At 37.7% G+C, this 17,459-nt stretch overlaps 2 protein-coding genes across 3 annotated transcripts in view; one reads left to right on the top strand and one right to left on the bottom strand.

Annotated features, from left to right (window-relative positions):
• Window positions 1–298: 298 nt before the first annotated feature.
• COMMD6 (COMM domain containing 6) lies at window positions 299–16,467 on the bottom strand. Of its 2 annotated transcripts, none has more exons than XM_026493415.4 (3): window positions 16,384–16,467; window positions 4,544–4,696; window positions 299–509 (listed from the first exon to the last, which is right to left on the bottom strand). In XM_026493415.4, exons 2-3 carry the CDS (start codon window positions 4,667–4,669, stop codon window positions 459–461), a joined length of 177 nt encoding a protein of 58 aa, XP_026349200.2. In that variant the 5' UTR covers window positions 4,670–4,696; window positions 16,384–16,467; the 3' UTR covers window positions 299–458. The 2 variants fall into 2 exon arrangements, with proteins under 2 accessions (XP_026349200.2, XP_026349201.1); XM_026493416.4 differs by lacking the exon at window positions 16,384–16,467 and adding an exon at window positions 9,561–9,687.
• The window catches only part of UCHL3 (ubiquitin C-terminal hydrolase L3), a 66,699-nt gene continuing 57,526 nt past the window's right edge, over window positions 8,287–17,459 (top strand). Inside the window, exon 1 of the mRNA XM_057308000.1 lies at window positions 8,287–8,466. Coding sequence (XP_057163983.1) covers window positions 8,416–8,466 — 51 coding nt within the window. The 5' untranslated portion in view covers window positions 8,287–8,415. The remainder of the gene's footprint in view (window positions 8,467–17,459) is intronic.

Genomic DNA, 17,459 nt, shown 5'->3' with positions numbered 1-17,459 from the left:
ATTATCATAAGTGAATATTAGAAAATTGAATTTGTAAGGTTATTGTAATCAAATGCTACTTTTTAAATTTATCTATAGTTTATATATAGGACTCCATAAGAGATTTTGTTTATAAAATGGGTAGAATTATTAGTAAGTTTAGGTCTAATACATAAACTTGTGTTGCTTTCAGTATCAATCATTCAACAGTTTATCTGATTTTTTATTGAGATATAATTTACATAACACAGCCTTCACCCTTTAGCTTGTTCAATTCAGTAGCTTTTAGTACATTCACAAAGTTTTGCATTGATCACTATTTAATTCTTGTTTGTCTGATTTTATTATTAAAAATGGAAAAACAAAAGTACAGTTTTCATTCAATAAATATCACTTGATCCTTATACAGTTTTATTACAGAAAGTGAAGTCCATGATTTTAGGATGATGGTAGTAATTTATCAACCAAGTAATCAGTTTTCACACAGTTTCAATAACTGCAGCAATTTCCTTGAACTGTCTGTAGAAATTCTGGAGAGAAAAAGGAAAAATAGTATTAACTTAGCTTTTAGAGGATATATAAGTAGTTCTTTTACTTATACCTGACCACTAAAGGCCAAATGACATTAAATTTGTATGTTAATGTTTCTATCCCTATTGTTATTGGAAAGTTATAAAAAAAACAGGTGCAATTTGGTACCACAAGCACACACAGTAGCATTGGATAATTAGCTCATAACTAAAATTTGTTCTTGTGAGATCAGACCAGATTTATTAAATAACCAACACTGTACTAGGCAATGAAGATAAAAACAAAAATGACAGTTTGGGGGGCATCTGGCTGGCTTAGTTGGTAGAGCATGCAACTTTTTTTTTTTTTTTTAAGATTTTATTTATTTATTTATTTATTTATTTATTTATTTATTTATTTTAGAGAGGGAGAGCAGGTGGAGGGGTAGAAGGGAAGGCAGAGGGACAACCAGACTCCGTGCTGAGAATGGAGCCCGACACGGGGCTCAATCTCACAACCCTGAAATCACAACCTGAGCAGAAATCAAGAGTCAGATGCTCAAGCGACTGAGCCGCGCAGGCACCCACAGCATGCAGCTCTTAAAAAACGTTCCGTTTCCAGGCTTCAAACCACTCTAAATCTGTGAAAGACTGTTTTTCAGGATGCTAGAAGCTGTCTTCAAGATATGGGTTGAGTTATAATAAGAAAGACCCAACACTGACAATGGCTTATATGGTAGAAGCATATTCCCTTTCATTTGAAAATTAAGCTGGTATGGTTGTTCTCCTATAAAAGTCATCTTCATTTTCCATTTCCCAGATCTCCAGGAGGGGAAACAAACAAATTCTGTTTCCCTTTCTTCTCTACCTGCAAGGAACTAGGAGGCACACTTGAAACTTAACCTCAGCAATTAGGACACCCTCTGATGATTTACATATTTGCATTTTTCTTATTTGGTCTTAATTCTCTTTTTGCTACTTAAAAGTATATATATTTAATTTTAGTTTATATGTAAATTCATATGGAATGAAGCCAGATGTAACTATTTCTTTAAAACTATATACTGATGGTCAAAATTTCAGCTATAAGAAAGATATAAATTAAAAGCTCAAAAAATGTTGCTATGCTCTCAGTCCTGCAATGTAACTAACAGGTTCTGTTCTTGGTTAAAAGCCATGTAAAAACAACCTTTAAAAGATTTGTCCATCTGTGATTCTTTTCCTATAGGAAAAAAAAAAATTCTTAGAGGTGGAATCAGAGAGCATGAATGCTATACTGAAAAATAAGAAGTGGCCCAAGACTGTGAAATATATAAAGGAATGAAACCTGTATTATTATTATTATTATTATTATTATTATTATTGAAATTGGTTTGGTCCTTGTATTCAGTTGAAGGCTACTCACACACACATCATAATATAGTATATTTCCTTTTGACCAAGTCTTAATTCTTTCCAGGACACTAATTAGCACTAATAAGGTTGAATCTGTGCCCATAGGTTTTTGTTTGAAAGCAGCGGTATCTATTTTAAAACTTTTTTTTTTTTAAAGATTTTATTTATTTATTTGACAGAGAGAGACAGCCAGCGAGAGAGGGAACACAAGCAGGGTGAGTGGGAGAGGAAGAAGCAGGCTCCCAGCGGAAGAGCCTGACGTGGGGCTCGATCCCAGAACGCCGGGATCACGCACTGAGCCGAAGGCAGACGCTTAATGACTGTGTCACCCAGGAGCCCCTGGTATCTATTTTAAAAAAAAAAGAATGTAAAGGGAACAAAAACCCTTAAAATGTAATTTGTAAAACAGAATTACCATATGATCCAGCAGTCCTACTTCTGGGTATATATCCAAAGGATATAAAATCACTACCACAAGGAGGTATCTGCACTCCCATGTTCTTTGCAGCATTACTCACAGTAGCTAAGATATGAAAACAACCTGTGTGTTGACAGATGAATGCATTAAAAAATGTGGTGTGTGTGTGTATGTGTGTGTGTATATATATATATATATATAGAATACTATTCATCTTTAAAAAGAAAGAAATCCTGCTATTTTTGACAACATGAATGAACTAGGACGACACGCTAAATGAAAAAGGCCAGACCAGATAGATAAATACTGCATGATCTCACTTATCTGGGGGATCTAAAAAAGTAGAACTCATAGTAACAAGAGAGTAGACAGTGGTTACCAGGGCTGGGAAGTAAGAGAAATGAGGAGATGTTGGTCAGAGGTACAAACTTTCAGTTATAAGATGTATAAGTTCTGGAGACCTAATGTATAGTATGGTGACTATAGTTAATGAGAATGTATTGTAGAGTGGCTGCAGCCACTCTGGAAAACAGTATGGAGGGACCTCAAGAAGTTGAAAATAGAGCTACGCTATGACCCAGCAATTACACTACTGGGTATTTACCCCAAAGATACAAATGTAGTGATCTGAAGGGGCACCTGCACCCCAGTGTTTATAACAGCAATGTCCACAAGAGCCAAACTATGCAAAGAGCCCAGATGTCCATCGACAGATGAATGGATAAAGAAGATGTGTGTGTGTGTACACAATGGAATATTACTCAGCCATCAAAAAAATGAAATCTTGCCACTTGCAACAACATGGATGGAACTAGAGAGTATTATGCTAAGCAAAATAAGTCAATCAGAGAAAGACAATTATCATACGATCTCACTGATATGTGGAATTTAAGAAACAAGGCAGAGGATCATAGGGGAAGAGAAGAAAAAATGAAGCAAGACAAAACCAGAGAGGGAGACAAACCATAAGAGACTTAATCTCAGGAAACAAACTGAAGGTTGCTGGAGGGGAGGGGGTTGGGAAGGATGGAGGAGCTGGGTAATGGACACTGGGGAGGGTATATGTTGTGCTGAGTGCCGTGTATCGTGTAAGACTGATGAATCACAGACCTATACCCCTGAAACTAATAATTGTATGCTAATAATAAAAAAATAATGTATTGTGTACTTGAAATTTGCTAAAAGAGTAGATCTCAAGTGTTCTTACCATACAGACACATAAAAATGGTAGCCATATAAGGTGGTGGATATGTTAATTAACTTGATTGTGGTAATCATTTCACAATGCATACATAATACCAAAACATCACATCATATACCTTAAATACATACAATTTTTATTTGTCAACTATACCTCAATAAAGCTAGGGAAAGAGTATAGTTTGTAAAAGAAGAAATCAAAAGCATCCTAAAGAGGCATATGAGAAGCTTTTCTTAAAGGGGAAGCCTAGGACCAATATATTTTTAGTTAGTTTTACAAAGAATTCTCATATTTCCAATGCATCACTTAGTGGTTGTTGTTCTTATTGTTTTTAGAGTACCTTACTTTTCTTAGAGTACTAACTATTGTGAGGATTCTTAAGTATTCACTCACCAAAGCAATCAAACAAAAACAAAACTCTAAGGCCAGTTAAAGTAGTCAATGATAAAACATTTCCTTGAATGTACCTTTAAAGAAAGTCTAATTTTTCACTCATCCCCCTTTTTCCTTCCTTGCTTACAGAAAAGAGATAGAAATGATAACATGAATAAGATGACTCTACATAGAAGCCACTGAGTTACTCAAACTTCTCACTGATAAAACTACCATCAAGTACTGGTACTCTGATCAGCATTTTATAAACATTATTAGTCAGAAAATTCAGGGTCAACACTGTTCAAAGATAAGATTCATTTAGCTTATCATTCTTGAATAGTAAGCCTAAAAAGAATAAGAGTAAAACAGTTAAATGCAAAGTTCATCTTCCTCCCAAAGAAGATGAAAATTTTCTAAATAGATTCACAGAGTACTATGAAAGTGATCAAATGTGACAGTACACCAATTCAACATTGTATTGAAAATACTGAAACTTATCAAATTCCCAAAGAAAACAGATTCAGATCTTTTGTGTGTACTAATATAAAGCACATCAAAACAACTGTAAACAAAAACAATTAAAATTTTCCTTAAGAAAGATTTTATACATGTTTAAGTAGCAATTATAGAACAACGAACTACAATTGAATGAGTGAAGTCACAAACCTGAAATTGTGGAATTGTCATTTCAAAGGACTTGTTCTTTACTTGGCCTGAATGATCTGCCACTTTCAGCAACACTGCGACATAAGGATACTTAAGAGATCTGCAACTGTCCGAGCTCACGGCCATACCCAGCTTCCACTGAAAATCTACAAGCTGTAATGAAATATTATAGAACAATACGTTGGTAATAACACTGCCATGAATGCAGATATTTATTCAATTTTACTGCTCTCACATTGAACTTTTAGTTTCAATGCCGGTCACAGTAAAAGAAAGTATCTTCATTTTAATATTGCCAGGGGAACAATAACCAAATGAAAATGGAGAGAGGCAATATGGGATATAAACAGAGTTGGAAAACAACACTGTCATAATTACAACAGTAAAACACACACACACACGCACACACACACACACACCATCTTTACCAGATGTATAATGGAAGTAGAAGGAAGATGTGATACTGCTGGTTTGCCCTTCATTTTGCTCCAGCATTTAAGGGGACTATCTCTCCCTCCCTCTCCTGTTCCATATATGCTCCCTCGCATTCCACAATCCAAAATCCTAAAATGGAAGATGAGTTATATACCATCTTCATATGCGACTGGGACCCACATGGGAACCATTCCAGTTTCCTCTCTCACCACGGTCCTCGACCTGAAGCCATACACGAGCATAGGCACTGGGTGATAAGGTGGTTTTAGATTTCATCACTGTTGATGATGAACACCTGTCAGGTGACATGCTATGTAGTTTACATGTATTAAACTGCCTCACTGAATCATCATGACATTATAGGCTATTATTTCCATTTTGCAGATGACAAAACTGAATTTCAGAGAGCTTAGATAATGTGTGTAAGTTCACACTTTACTGTGATCAGAACTGAGACCAAAGTCTGTTTGACTCCAAAGATTACATGCTTATTGACTACTGGCTGCCTAATACTTGTAATCTAATTTCTATCAATGGTTGCTCAGTGTTGCTGGGGCATAAAACAGGATTGGATAAATGCAGCTCTTAATGCTAACTAAAACATAAGATGGTGAGTGGAGGAATTTTGTTTCTTGTTTTCAAAGCTTAAACAAGTAAATGGTACACAGGCGCTCACAAAAAATACCTGTTGACTGACACATTTTGCTATCAATGCTGATAGGGCAAAAAGCTTTGCTTATTAATAAACCTCTTTTTTTTTAAACTTGGGATCTTTTATAAATAAGACTCATCTATATACTGCATACAAGAGACATACTCTAGAGCTAAGAAGGCAAATAGACTAAAAACGAAGGGATGGGAAAAGATATTCCATGGAAATGGAAACCAAAGAAAGCTGGGGTAGCTACACTTAACAGCAGACAAAACAGACCTTAAAACAATGATGTTATAAGAAACAAAAAAGCAAGTTACATAATGAAAAAGGGTCCAATCCAACAAGAAGATATAACGTGTAAATATTCACACACCTAACATAGGAGCACCTAAATAGACAAAGCAATTATTAACAGACCTAGAGGAAGAAACAGACAGCAGTACAATAGAAGACTTTAATACCCCTCTTACATCAACGGATAGAACATCCAGACAGAAAATCAATAAGGAAACATCAGCTTTAAACAATATGTTAGAACAGATGGACTTAACAGATATTTACAGAACATTCTATCCAAAAGCAACAGAATGCACATCTTCCCAAGTGCACATGGAACATTTGCCAAGACATATCATTTGTTAAGACAAAGAAAGTCTTAATTTAAGAGGACTGAAATCCTATCAAGCATCTTTTCTGACCACAATGGTATGAAACTAGACATTAATTACAAGGAAAAAAACTAGAAAATTCACAAATATGTGGCGACATAACAACATGCTACTGAATAATCAATGAGTCAAAGAAGAGATCAAAAGAGAAATTTTAAAAATACCTTGAGACAAAGAAAAATGAAAATATAATACACCAAAATTTACGGGATACAGCAAAAGCAGTTCTCAGACGGAAGTTCACAGCGATAAATGCCTACCTACCTCAAGAAACAAGAAAAGTCTCAACTAAACAAGCTAACTTTACATCTCAAGAAAACAGAGGGGTGCCTGGGTGGCTCAGTCAGTCAAGCATCTGACTCTTGATTTCGGCTCAGGTCACTATCCCAGGACCCTAGGACCCAGACCTGCCTCAGGCTCCCTGCACAGCAGGGCATCTGCTTCTCCCCCTCCCTCCTCTTCCTCAATCCCCTCCTCCCGCTCCTGCTCTCTCTCTCTCTCAAATAAATAAATAAGATTTTTTAAAAAATTGGAGACACAAATAAATGGAAAGATATCCCGTGCTCATGGATTGGAAGAATTAATGTTGTTAAAAAATTGTCCATACTACTCAATACAGATTCAATGCAAGCCCTATCGAAATTTCAAAGATATTTTTCACAGAAATAGAAAAAATCCTAAAATAAGTATGAAACCACAGAAGACCCCAAATAGCCAAAGCAAATTCTGAGAAAGAACAAAGCCGGAGACACCATGCTCTCTAGTTTCAAACTATATTACAAAGCTATAGTAATTTTATTTTATTTTATTTTTTTAATGATTTTATTTATTAATTTGACATGGAGAGACAGCCAGCGAGAGAGGGAACACAAGCAGGGGGAGTGGGAGAGGAAGAAGCAGGCTCCTAGCGGAGGAGCCTGATGCAGGTCTCGATCCCAGAACGCCAGGATCACGCCCTGAGCCAAAGGCAGACGCTTAATGACTGCGCCACCCAGGCGCCCCTATGGTAATTTTAAAAGTATAGCACTGGCATGAAAAGAGACACGTAGATTAATGGAACGTAACAGAGAGCCCAAAGATAAACCCATGCATGTATGGTCAATTAATTTATGACGAGAGGCAAGAATATACAGTGGTGAAAGGACAGTATCTTCAATAAATAACATTGGGAAAAGTGAAGAGCCACATGCAAAAGAAGGGAACTTGACCACTATCTTGTACTATACACAACAATTTACTCAAAATGGATTAACGACTTCAAAGTAAGACCTGAAACCATAAAACTCCTAGAAGAAAACGTAGGCGATAAGCTCCTTGACACAGAAACCTTGGTGATGATTTTTTGAATCTGACACCAAAAACACAAGCAACAAAAGCAAAAGTAAACAAGTGGGACTAGATTAAACTCAAAGCTTCTGCACAGCAAAGAAGCTATATTCATAGTAGTTATAAACTGCAACCACCCAAATGTTTATCAGTCGTAAGATAGATAAATATGTACAGCAGTGAACTTCAGCTACACTTAACACCAAAATGTTGAAAGAAACAAGTCAAAAGTTATGTGATTCCATTCACTTAAACTTGAGAAACAGGAAACACAATCTTGTGTAAGGCTGCATACACAGGTAGGAATACTACGAGGCAAGAATGTGATTATCACAAAAGGCTCATCATTACCTCTAGGGAGGAGGGAAGGGAGAGGTTTGATTGGGGAAGGGCATGTGGTGGGCTTCTGAGGTACTTGAATTTCTTGAATTTGATTATAGTTACAAAGATGTTCACTTTAAAATTATTCATTAAGCTGTCATGGTAATGTACTTTGTTTTGCAGTGAATACAAACCACATTTCTGGTTGAAAGGAAAAACTTATTGTAGACTACAGTTATCAAAGGAATGCTTTACAGAGAGCATAAGCTCTCAGCTCAGTTTTGAAAACAAACAGAACTGAAATTGAGACAAAAATGTGTTTTCTTTATATATTCCAGAAATATACATCTAACAAAGAATAAATGCTTAATAAATATTAAGCTGAACCAACTAGAGATGGAGAGAGTCAATATCTGGTAGAAGAGAGCATTTAACTGCCTTGCGGTGGACGGCTCCTGTAAGGAAGTATGGAAGAGAAAGCTGAAAAAAGAGATGAAGCCAATAATTCTTTTCAAATTGTGAGTTTTCAGAGGTTTTCAAAGTATTCTCATATACTTTACCTTATGGAAAATACGTGAAATCATTTAAATTTTTCCTGTATGCAATGGGGACTCATTGAATTTTTTTCAGTACAAGTAAGGATATGAAAGTATTGATTAAAAAATATTCTTCTGGTGGCAGAATACAATCATCCAGGTATGAGGTTTTAAGTGCCTGAACTAAGGTGGTAACTAGTAGGATTAACCTGATCCTTAAAGAATGAATCATTAGGCCCTGATGGTTTTCTTCACAATTATGGGAGATCAAAGACAACTATGAAAATCTGAGTACAGAATACGGGGAGAATGTTGATATCATGTTACCAATCAGATTTTATATATTTTAAGTCCAAAGGTATTATCAAGTGGAGATAGAGTATATTTAAATAGGAATGTTCAATAAGTGGCTAAAAATGCAAGAACAGAATCTAAGGGAGTTCGTGATTAGAGATATCATTTTTATATTAGATCAATGGTGATATCCAAAAATTTAATTCAGAGCACTTCTTAAACTTATTCAGCCTGCACAATTTCTTGATGCTTTACTATCTACAGGTAAATGGTAGAAAAATCATTACTTATTTGACTCTGAGTCTGAAATAAAACTCTGGATTATTTAGAACGTTTCAAGCAGAAAATCATTTAAGGAACACAATGTTGGAATCTGCTGAAAAATTACAATGGTGAACTGTCAAGTGAGGAAATAGAGCTACCATCCAAACACTCACTGTGCAAAATGAGTACTCACAAGTAAAAGAAAGCTGGGATTCAGTTTATGATTCTAAAACAAACTGACATTTAAATGTGAACTAAAAGCAAATTTTCTAATAAATGTGGTTAAGCCTTAAGTAGGAATTAACTACATTGGAGATTTTAACAAGAAAAGAATAAAAGAGAAAAATCAGAACAGATCACATTATCATTATGGAGGATATTAAGAATGAAGTAATATAGCCTCTAAACTCTTGTAGAATTAAGAAAATGATTAAAAAAGGAAAATATACAGAGAAAAAACAAAACTAGTAGTGAAAAAATACAATGTCCCAAAGTAAAATGAATACAAAGAGGGACACCTGGGTGGCTCAGTGGGTTAAGTGTCGGCCTTTGGCTCAGGTCATAATCCCAGAGTCCTGGCATCGAGTCTCGCGTTGGGCTCCTCGTTCAGCAGGGAGCCTGTTTCTCCCTCTGCTTGCTTCTCTCTCTCTCTGGCAAATAAATAAATAAAGTCTTAAAAAAAATGACTACAAAGAAGAAAAATAATCTCAAAACAAATATAGATTAAAAGGTAAACGAAGAAATTAGCTATAGTCAGTCACACCTGTAGTGTGACTAAAAATTTAACTGATCTGGGGGCCCCTGGGTGGCTCAGTTGGTTGAACATCTGACTTCAGCTCAGGTCATGATTTCAGGGTCCTGGGATAGAGCCCCATGTCCAGCTTCACACTCAGCGGGGAGTCTGTTTCTCCCTCTCCCTGTGCCCCTACCCCGACTTGTGTGCGAGCATGCACGTGCACGCACACACATACAAACACACTCTCAAATAAATAAAATCTTTAAAAAAAGTAATTGATATGGTAGCTGAAATTAACATAAAAACATCATATAAAAACTAGCCATAAAGAAAAATATTGATAAAGACAATTTCAGTTTATATTTAATTTTTTTTCAAATACAAAATATTAGAAAAACAGTCATGCACTACTCCATCCTAAAAACTATTTTCCTATTTCTAGTCTTTGTATGTAATTTTTATAGCTAGAATCATAAAATACTTTTATGTTCTTTTTAAAATGAAAGTTTGCCAATAGAAGGATTGTTAAGTATTCTGCGCACATTAACCTTTCTCAAAAATACTATGAGGAAAAGACTGACCAACTAACTCATCCAAGGATACAAAACTAGTATAGCTGCTATTCCAACCCTAATCTATCTGATTCCTTATTCTATGCAGTTTTCATTATACCTAGCTGCAACATTACTATTTGGAATTAAATTAAGTTCTAGTAGGTCAAGAAAGTAAAATAGGTCTAGGATGGCATAAGACTATCATCTTCTACATGCTAGACCCGAGCTGTCTAATACAGTAGCCATTACCCAAATGTGACTATTTAAATTAATAAAATAAAAAATGTAACTTCCTCAGTTGCACTAGTCACATATCATGTGCTCAACAGTCACATCTGGCTAGTGCTACCATACTGGACAGTGCCAACATAGAACATTTCCACCATCACAGAAAGTTCTATTGGACACTGCTATGCTATACTTTGTGTTTATATGTGGAAATTGATTAAGGCATAACTTATTAGTAAATTCCCACTTGAGAATTCATATTACTCTAGTCCAAGTATACAACATTTGCTAAGTCATTAGCCTTCTTCATCTTGTTTACTGGTACCTTCATCCATACTCTGCTTTTTTAATTTTCTCAATAGCACTCATCATTATCTGAAATTATCATGTTTACTTATCTATTACCTGTCTCCCCAAGGAAATTCAAACTTTCTAAGAGCAAGGGCATTATCCATCTAGTTTACTACTGAATCTACTACAACAACATTTGGTTCAAATGTTCAAATAAAGGGGCGCCTGGGCGGCTCAGTCGTTAAGTGTCTGCCTTTGGCTCAGGGCGTGATCACAGGATCCTGGGATCGAGCCCCCACATCAGGCTCCTCTGCTGGGAGCCTGCTTCTTCCTCTCCCACTCCCCCTGCCTGTGTTCCCTCTTTTGCTGGCTGTCTCTGTCAAATAAAAAAATAAAATATTTTTTTAAAAAAAAGTTCAAATAAATATTTGTTGAACTAATATGTTTGGAACTTCTGGAGCATGTGGTAGCTGGTCTCCAAAGATAGCTTCCAACAATTAGTATCACCCCTCCCTGTACATACATGTCACTCCTCACGTTAAATGGAGCTTGTTTTCCCTTTGCAGCAATCTGAGTTGTCCCAGTGATTGCTTTGACCAGCAGAATATAGCAAAAGAAGCTTTCTGGAATCCTTGAGCCTAGGCCTTAGGAGAACTGGAGTGTCTGCCTCCTTATGGAATGCTGGCTCTTGGGACTCTGCCTCTTGAAACCCAGCTACCCTAAGGTGAACAGCCATGTAGGGAGAACCAAGTCACTCCAATTATCAGCTCTAGCTAGCTCTTAGTCAATATCATCACTAGCCATGTGAGTGAGCCTTCTGGGTTTCTGGCTCAATTAGGCTCCTAGATGACAGGGAGTAGAAGCTACCACCTAGCGAAGCCTGGGTAACCCCCAAGAGTACTGAAAGATCATTAAACTGTTATTCCAAGTCACTAAGTTTTGGGTAGTTTATAACACAGCAATAACTAACACGGGGCAAGCATCACTGGCTGAAAATAACTTTGTCAATAAATTTATTATTGACATAAAAATGTATTCTCATAACTATATACTCTGAAATATTCGTTTCTAGAAATTTTAGCAAAAACAACTAGAAGATAGGGGCGCCTGGGTAGCGCAGTCCTTAAGCATCTGCCTTCGGCTCAGGGCATGATCCCGGCGTTCTGGGATCGAGCCCCACATCAGGTTCCTCCGCTAGGAGCCTGCTTCTTCCTCTCCCACTCCCCCTGCTTGTGTTCCCTCTCTCTCGCCGTCTGTCTCTGTTAAATAAATAAAATCTTTAAAAAAAAAACTACTAGAAGATATTTCAGATTTGGTTTGCATAACCTGTTACCTCTGAGAGATGCTAATACCTCCAGTAAAAATAATACAGAAAAATAAAGCCTTTCCCATTAAACACATTCACTACTAATAAATTCATAGCATCTATGCCCTCCAACACCAGACATAAATCATCTTTCCTCCAAAATGTTTTTCATCCTCACGCCCATTCCTCAACTGACACAGGTTTGAAACATTAGTCAACTTTGATTTTTCTCAAAATACGTAAAAATTGGTAGGCATTCAAGATTTTATTTCAGCCAGTGCCAACATGTATTCCCTTCTTCCCAATCTCATTGCTACAGACCTACACAAATAGTTTTTTTAAACCTTGCCTTAAATTTTACTGCAGCCTCCTAATTTCTTGCCTATAGTCTTTGTTGGCTCCAATCCAGACGACGGTCTCTAAATACTGTTTATCGATTAACCAAATCTAATATCACAAGTCAAAACTCATAAAGTCTACTGCCTCATGAGCTATTGATCACCCGAGCACTTGAGTTATCTTCCACCGCAGTCCCCATTTTCCCACTTGTCCTCAAACAGGACTGCATCCCTTCTTTCAATGTGCATGCAGCCTTTCTACCTTTGCTCATACTGCTCATTTCTCTTGCAATAGAATTCTCAAACACCTTAAAACTCCTCTCAAATTCTACTTTCCTAGTTTTCTCAAACTTTCTATGAATATTCATGTCATTTCTTTCACCCTACCACCTAGAACATTCTCCCTGTATAGGAGTCATTTGTGGATCTGTCTCCCACCCCCACACCCACTAGACCATAAACTCCTTGAAGGCAGTTCACGCATCCAACACAATACTAGAAGAACAAAAACAATTATACATTTATGAACCACTATATAAAATGTACAAGTTTAAGTCACTATGTCTCATATATGGGAAGAGGGAAAACGGCACTAGATACTGAGTGTCAAAAGAATATCTTACTTTTGATTTATACCACAAAACTGGCAAGGAAAGCAATAAAAGTGGAAGCAGTAGGAATAATCATTCACCTATGATGAAGTATTCTAATTAGACATCTAAAAGAAAATCATAAACTACTTCGACACAATAAGTATCAGAACATGTAGTACTGGATAATCTGAGACCTTTAGTGCTGGGTAACATAGCACTATGATTTGTTCAATTTAACCAGCTCAAATTCGGAAGTCAGACCAATCTGAGCCTGAATCTCAGCTCTCCTATCTTCTAACCATGTGGCTTTGGACCAGTTACTATGTCTCTATGCTCCAATATTCAATAAGAATGTACTAAGGAGAAGGGGGAAAAAAAAGAATTTACTAAAGAATACAATGTTCTAGGCACTGGGGATATACAAAGGAATGAAACAAAGTTCCTGACCTCAGGACCTTACCTTCTAGTGGGGAAGGAAAGACAATAAATAAATACAAAAAGTATATTTTAAAAATGCAGCGTAAGGGATAGAGAGACCAGGAAGGCCCAGGAAGGCTATTTAGGTAGAACCTGGGAGAGACTTCTTTGAGGAGTAGCTTCTGAATAGAAAGGGAACAGAATAAAGGAAGAAAAAAGCCACATGGACCTCTGGAAAAAAAGAGCATTCTGGACAGAGGGAGAAGCATGCCTGACATGAACAGGGAACAACAATGAGGCCCATGTAGCTGGAGTGGCATGAACTAGAAGAGTAATAAGAGATGAGGAATCAGTTTTTAAATGGCCTTGCAGGTCATGGTCTATGTAAGACTTTTTTCTAGTGTGACAGGAATCACTTAAAAGACTTTGAGCAGGAGAAAGACCTGGTCTACCGTAGATGCAAAAGTCTCATCCAAATTGCTGGATAGGGCATTAAGTTTGAGAAAGTAAGCAAGGAGACCCAATTGGGAGCCTACTGCAAACTAGTCTAGGCAAGAAGATGGAGGGTTGCACTTAGGTAGTAGCAAGGGAAGATGAATTTAGAGTGTATTTTAAAGGTGGAGAGAACAGTCAGTATGCTGATGCATAATATTGGGGGGTGCCTAAATATTAGTTTTATCTGGTGCATTTTAAAAAGCATATACTACAAACATAAATGATGTATAGGTGGGTAATGGATTTTTTCCCTCAACAATATTCTTGAATAATCATTTTCTTCTAGCAGCACATTTAAAACTGCATCATGAAAAATGTTCAATTTATGAGTTCCTGGTGGTAAAACTCATGAAAGTGTGAGTTCCCACCCATCCTCCCCCAATGACTAGGTCCTTGAACCTTTCACTCTCAGACTTGTCCACAGATCCTCTAAGCACTTTATCAATTATAGTTTAGGTTTTCCTACCCTGGCACTGGTTTCTACAGATTTCTATTCTGGTAAGTTGTAATTCTCTGTATTCACCTCTGTCTCTCCAATTTGGGGACAGCAGTTTGCCTTATGACCTCACTTCTCTAATGGACCCAAGAGTTGTTAATTCTTCAGCTTTTTACTTGTTTTTATGATGAAGTGATATCTTCCATATTCCAAGTTCCTTACATGCCAGACTAGAAACTTGCACTCATAATTTTCTTCATAAGGGGTTTAAACATCTTTGGTAGATCAATTACAAGGTACTTTATAATTTATGTTGTAAATGATGTCTTTTATAAAAATATTTTTCAGCTCTGTGTCTGAATTAGATAAATAATTGAATGAATCACCTTGCTAAAGTCTCATACTTCTAATGTTTGTAGAATATCTTGGGTTTTTTTGTTTGTTTTTGTCTTGGCTTCTTCTATGTAAACATTCCTATAACCTCTGAATGATTCCACAGAAGGAATGAGTAGTAGGCTGAAAATAGCTCTCCCTTCACCTGACCAAATGTCCATATTCCAACCCCCAAATTTTGTGAATATGTTCTTTTATATGACAAAACAGACTCTGTAAATACAACTAAATTAAAGATCTTGAGGTTGGGAGGTTTTCCTGAATTATCCAGGTAGGCCCAATGTAATAAGGATCCTTATAAGGAGGCAAAGGGTTCAGAGTCACAGAAAGAGTTGTGGTGATGGTAACAGAACAGGAAGTGATATGATGATGGAAGCAAAGGTTGGAATGCTGTGCTTCGAAGAAAAAAGTAGAAGCCACAAGCCAAGGAATGCAGACAACCTCTACAAGCTGGAAAAGAAAAGGAAATAAAATCTTCCCTAGAGCTTCCAGAAGGAACACAGCCTGGCCAACACTTTGATTTTAGCCCCACAAAACTAATTTTGGACTTCCAACCTCCAGAACTAAGATAATAAATCTGTGTTGTTTTAAACACTGCCCCCCCCCACACACACACAAAAGAGGTTCAATTTTTAAAAGCCTATAATCAACATAATTCAGTTTCAGGACATCTTACTTAAATAAACATATGATTTAGTTTAAGTGAATAGATAAAATGATTTATGAGAGATTGAATCAAAGTGCACTAACTCAGTAACTCTGAGCAAAGCCAGATAAGGGGGTTGATTAATCTTTCTGAGTTCCCCCTACCTCCCAGGAATCCTCAGAAGCAAAAGCAGCTGGGGACAGTTGACAGACAGCAGCCAATGGACATCTCTCTGTCACTGTACTCCCGTTATTTCTTACCTTGGTCCTTTCTTATATTTTGTTAGGGCCTAGGAAACTCCTGACCTAAAATGCTCTATTTTTCATACTCTTCTTCTGGGAAATGTGTTATTAAGTTGTTTGCCTAGAAATAAGTTATTATCTGAAACAGGACAGGAACACTTAGAACAAAGAGGCATAAGATATACTTAAAAATTCAAATTCTTTTTTCTGGCATAAAAAAACGTAGACATTGAAAGGTTAGAGTTATACTTTCCATCTTCAAAATAACTTTTTTAAAAGCTAAGAAAATGTTTGCAGTGCTATCTTTGTAGATTTTAACAATTTCTTCTCTCTATATATCACATTCTAAAATACTGTGTACCTAGCTTTGAACAAACGGTCACCAAGAACAAGAATTGCTCTGTACTCTTTGGGCTGCAGTGGGTGGAGAAGCTTAAATTACAATGGCAGCAGCTACTGTGTCAGGTGCAAAGTGGAAGGAGCAATGCATGGAGGCGGGTTGAAAGTCACAGACTCGCAGACACAGGCCTTGGACTGGGGAGACAGCTGGGAAAGGCTCACGGTGGCATCGTCCCCGGGCTGGTAGAGGCAAGGGGCGGGCCAGGTGCTACCGCCCGCCCCTTGCCCAGCTGACGCTGGCTGAGGGCGGGGCGGCCATTCACTCACCTGGTTGGTGACCTGAAATGAAGGCAGAAAACACAGTTTAGGAAAAGATCTCCTTAGCTCCAGAGTCCCGCTGCCCGGATCCTCTCAGGCCAGGGCTTACCTCGGACTTAGCATCCAGTCGCGGCTCGCTGCAGCCCTCCATTCCAACAGTCCAGAGCTCCGACCACCGCCTGGCCGCCAACACTTCCGCTTCCTCCTCCCGCCCCTTGCGGCCTGCCGCACGCAGAAGTGGGGGGAGACGAAACAAATATATTTGTGTAACTCACCATCAGTGTCAATTAAACATCAATTTCAAGGAGATACTCAGCAACCGCCATTTATGTGGGGAGAGGGTCCGAAGATTTTGGAGATACCTTGTGAAGGGAAGGACAGATTAACTTCAGGATGCCTTCTCCCCCTGCTGACGTGTACACGTGGACTCTTCCATTCTGCCCCGTTCCCCGCCCCCCCCCAGCGCTTTCTGCGCGCGCGCAAACTGGCGGCCCCACCAAGTTTAAAAACAGCTGGACGACCACACCCCTTTTGCTGGAGAAGTTGTTGGGCAGGGAGGTGCCAATGGAAGCTATAGATATATGATTAGCTTTTGTTACTCGGATTTACTTCACTGGCCTAGCCGCGGGTGGGGTGGGGATGTTTTTCTTTATGACGCTGCCACTGACCTACTCCAACTCTCGTTTGAGCACTGGGATGCATTCTCATCTGGTCTTCTTCTTTTCCCCTACGCGTCTCACATCCATTCTGCAGAGTTAAAGCGATTTTTTTTCTCGCCAACTTTTTATTTTGAAAAACTTGAAATTTTTTGGAGAAAAATTGCAAAAGTAGTTCAATGAACATCCGTGTGCCTTTTATCTAGATTCATCAACTTAACATTTTACCCATTTGCTTTACCTCTTGCTACATATACGGTAATGACGGCACTTCATCTCTAAATACTTGAGCATATAGCGCCTACAAACAAGGGCATTTCCTAAGTTATCACATACTGCTACGACACTCAGAAGATTTAACATTGGCAAAATACTGTGATCTGACACGTGGACCAAATTCGAATTTCCCCAGTGGTCTCAACAATATTC

The sequence above is a fragment of the Ursus arctos genome, unplaced genomic scaffold (assembly GCF_023065955.2).
Source record: "Ursus arctos isolate Adak ecotype North America unplaced genomic scaffold, UrsArc2.0 scaffold_10, whole genome shotgun sequence".
Lineage (NCBI taxonomy): Eukaryota > Metazoa > Chordata > Mammalia > Carnivora > Ursidae > Ursus > Ursus arctos.
Note: the sequence above shows the minus strand (reverse complement) of the source record. Positions and strands in the feature narration are given on the sequence as shown.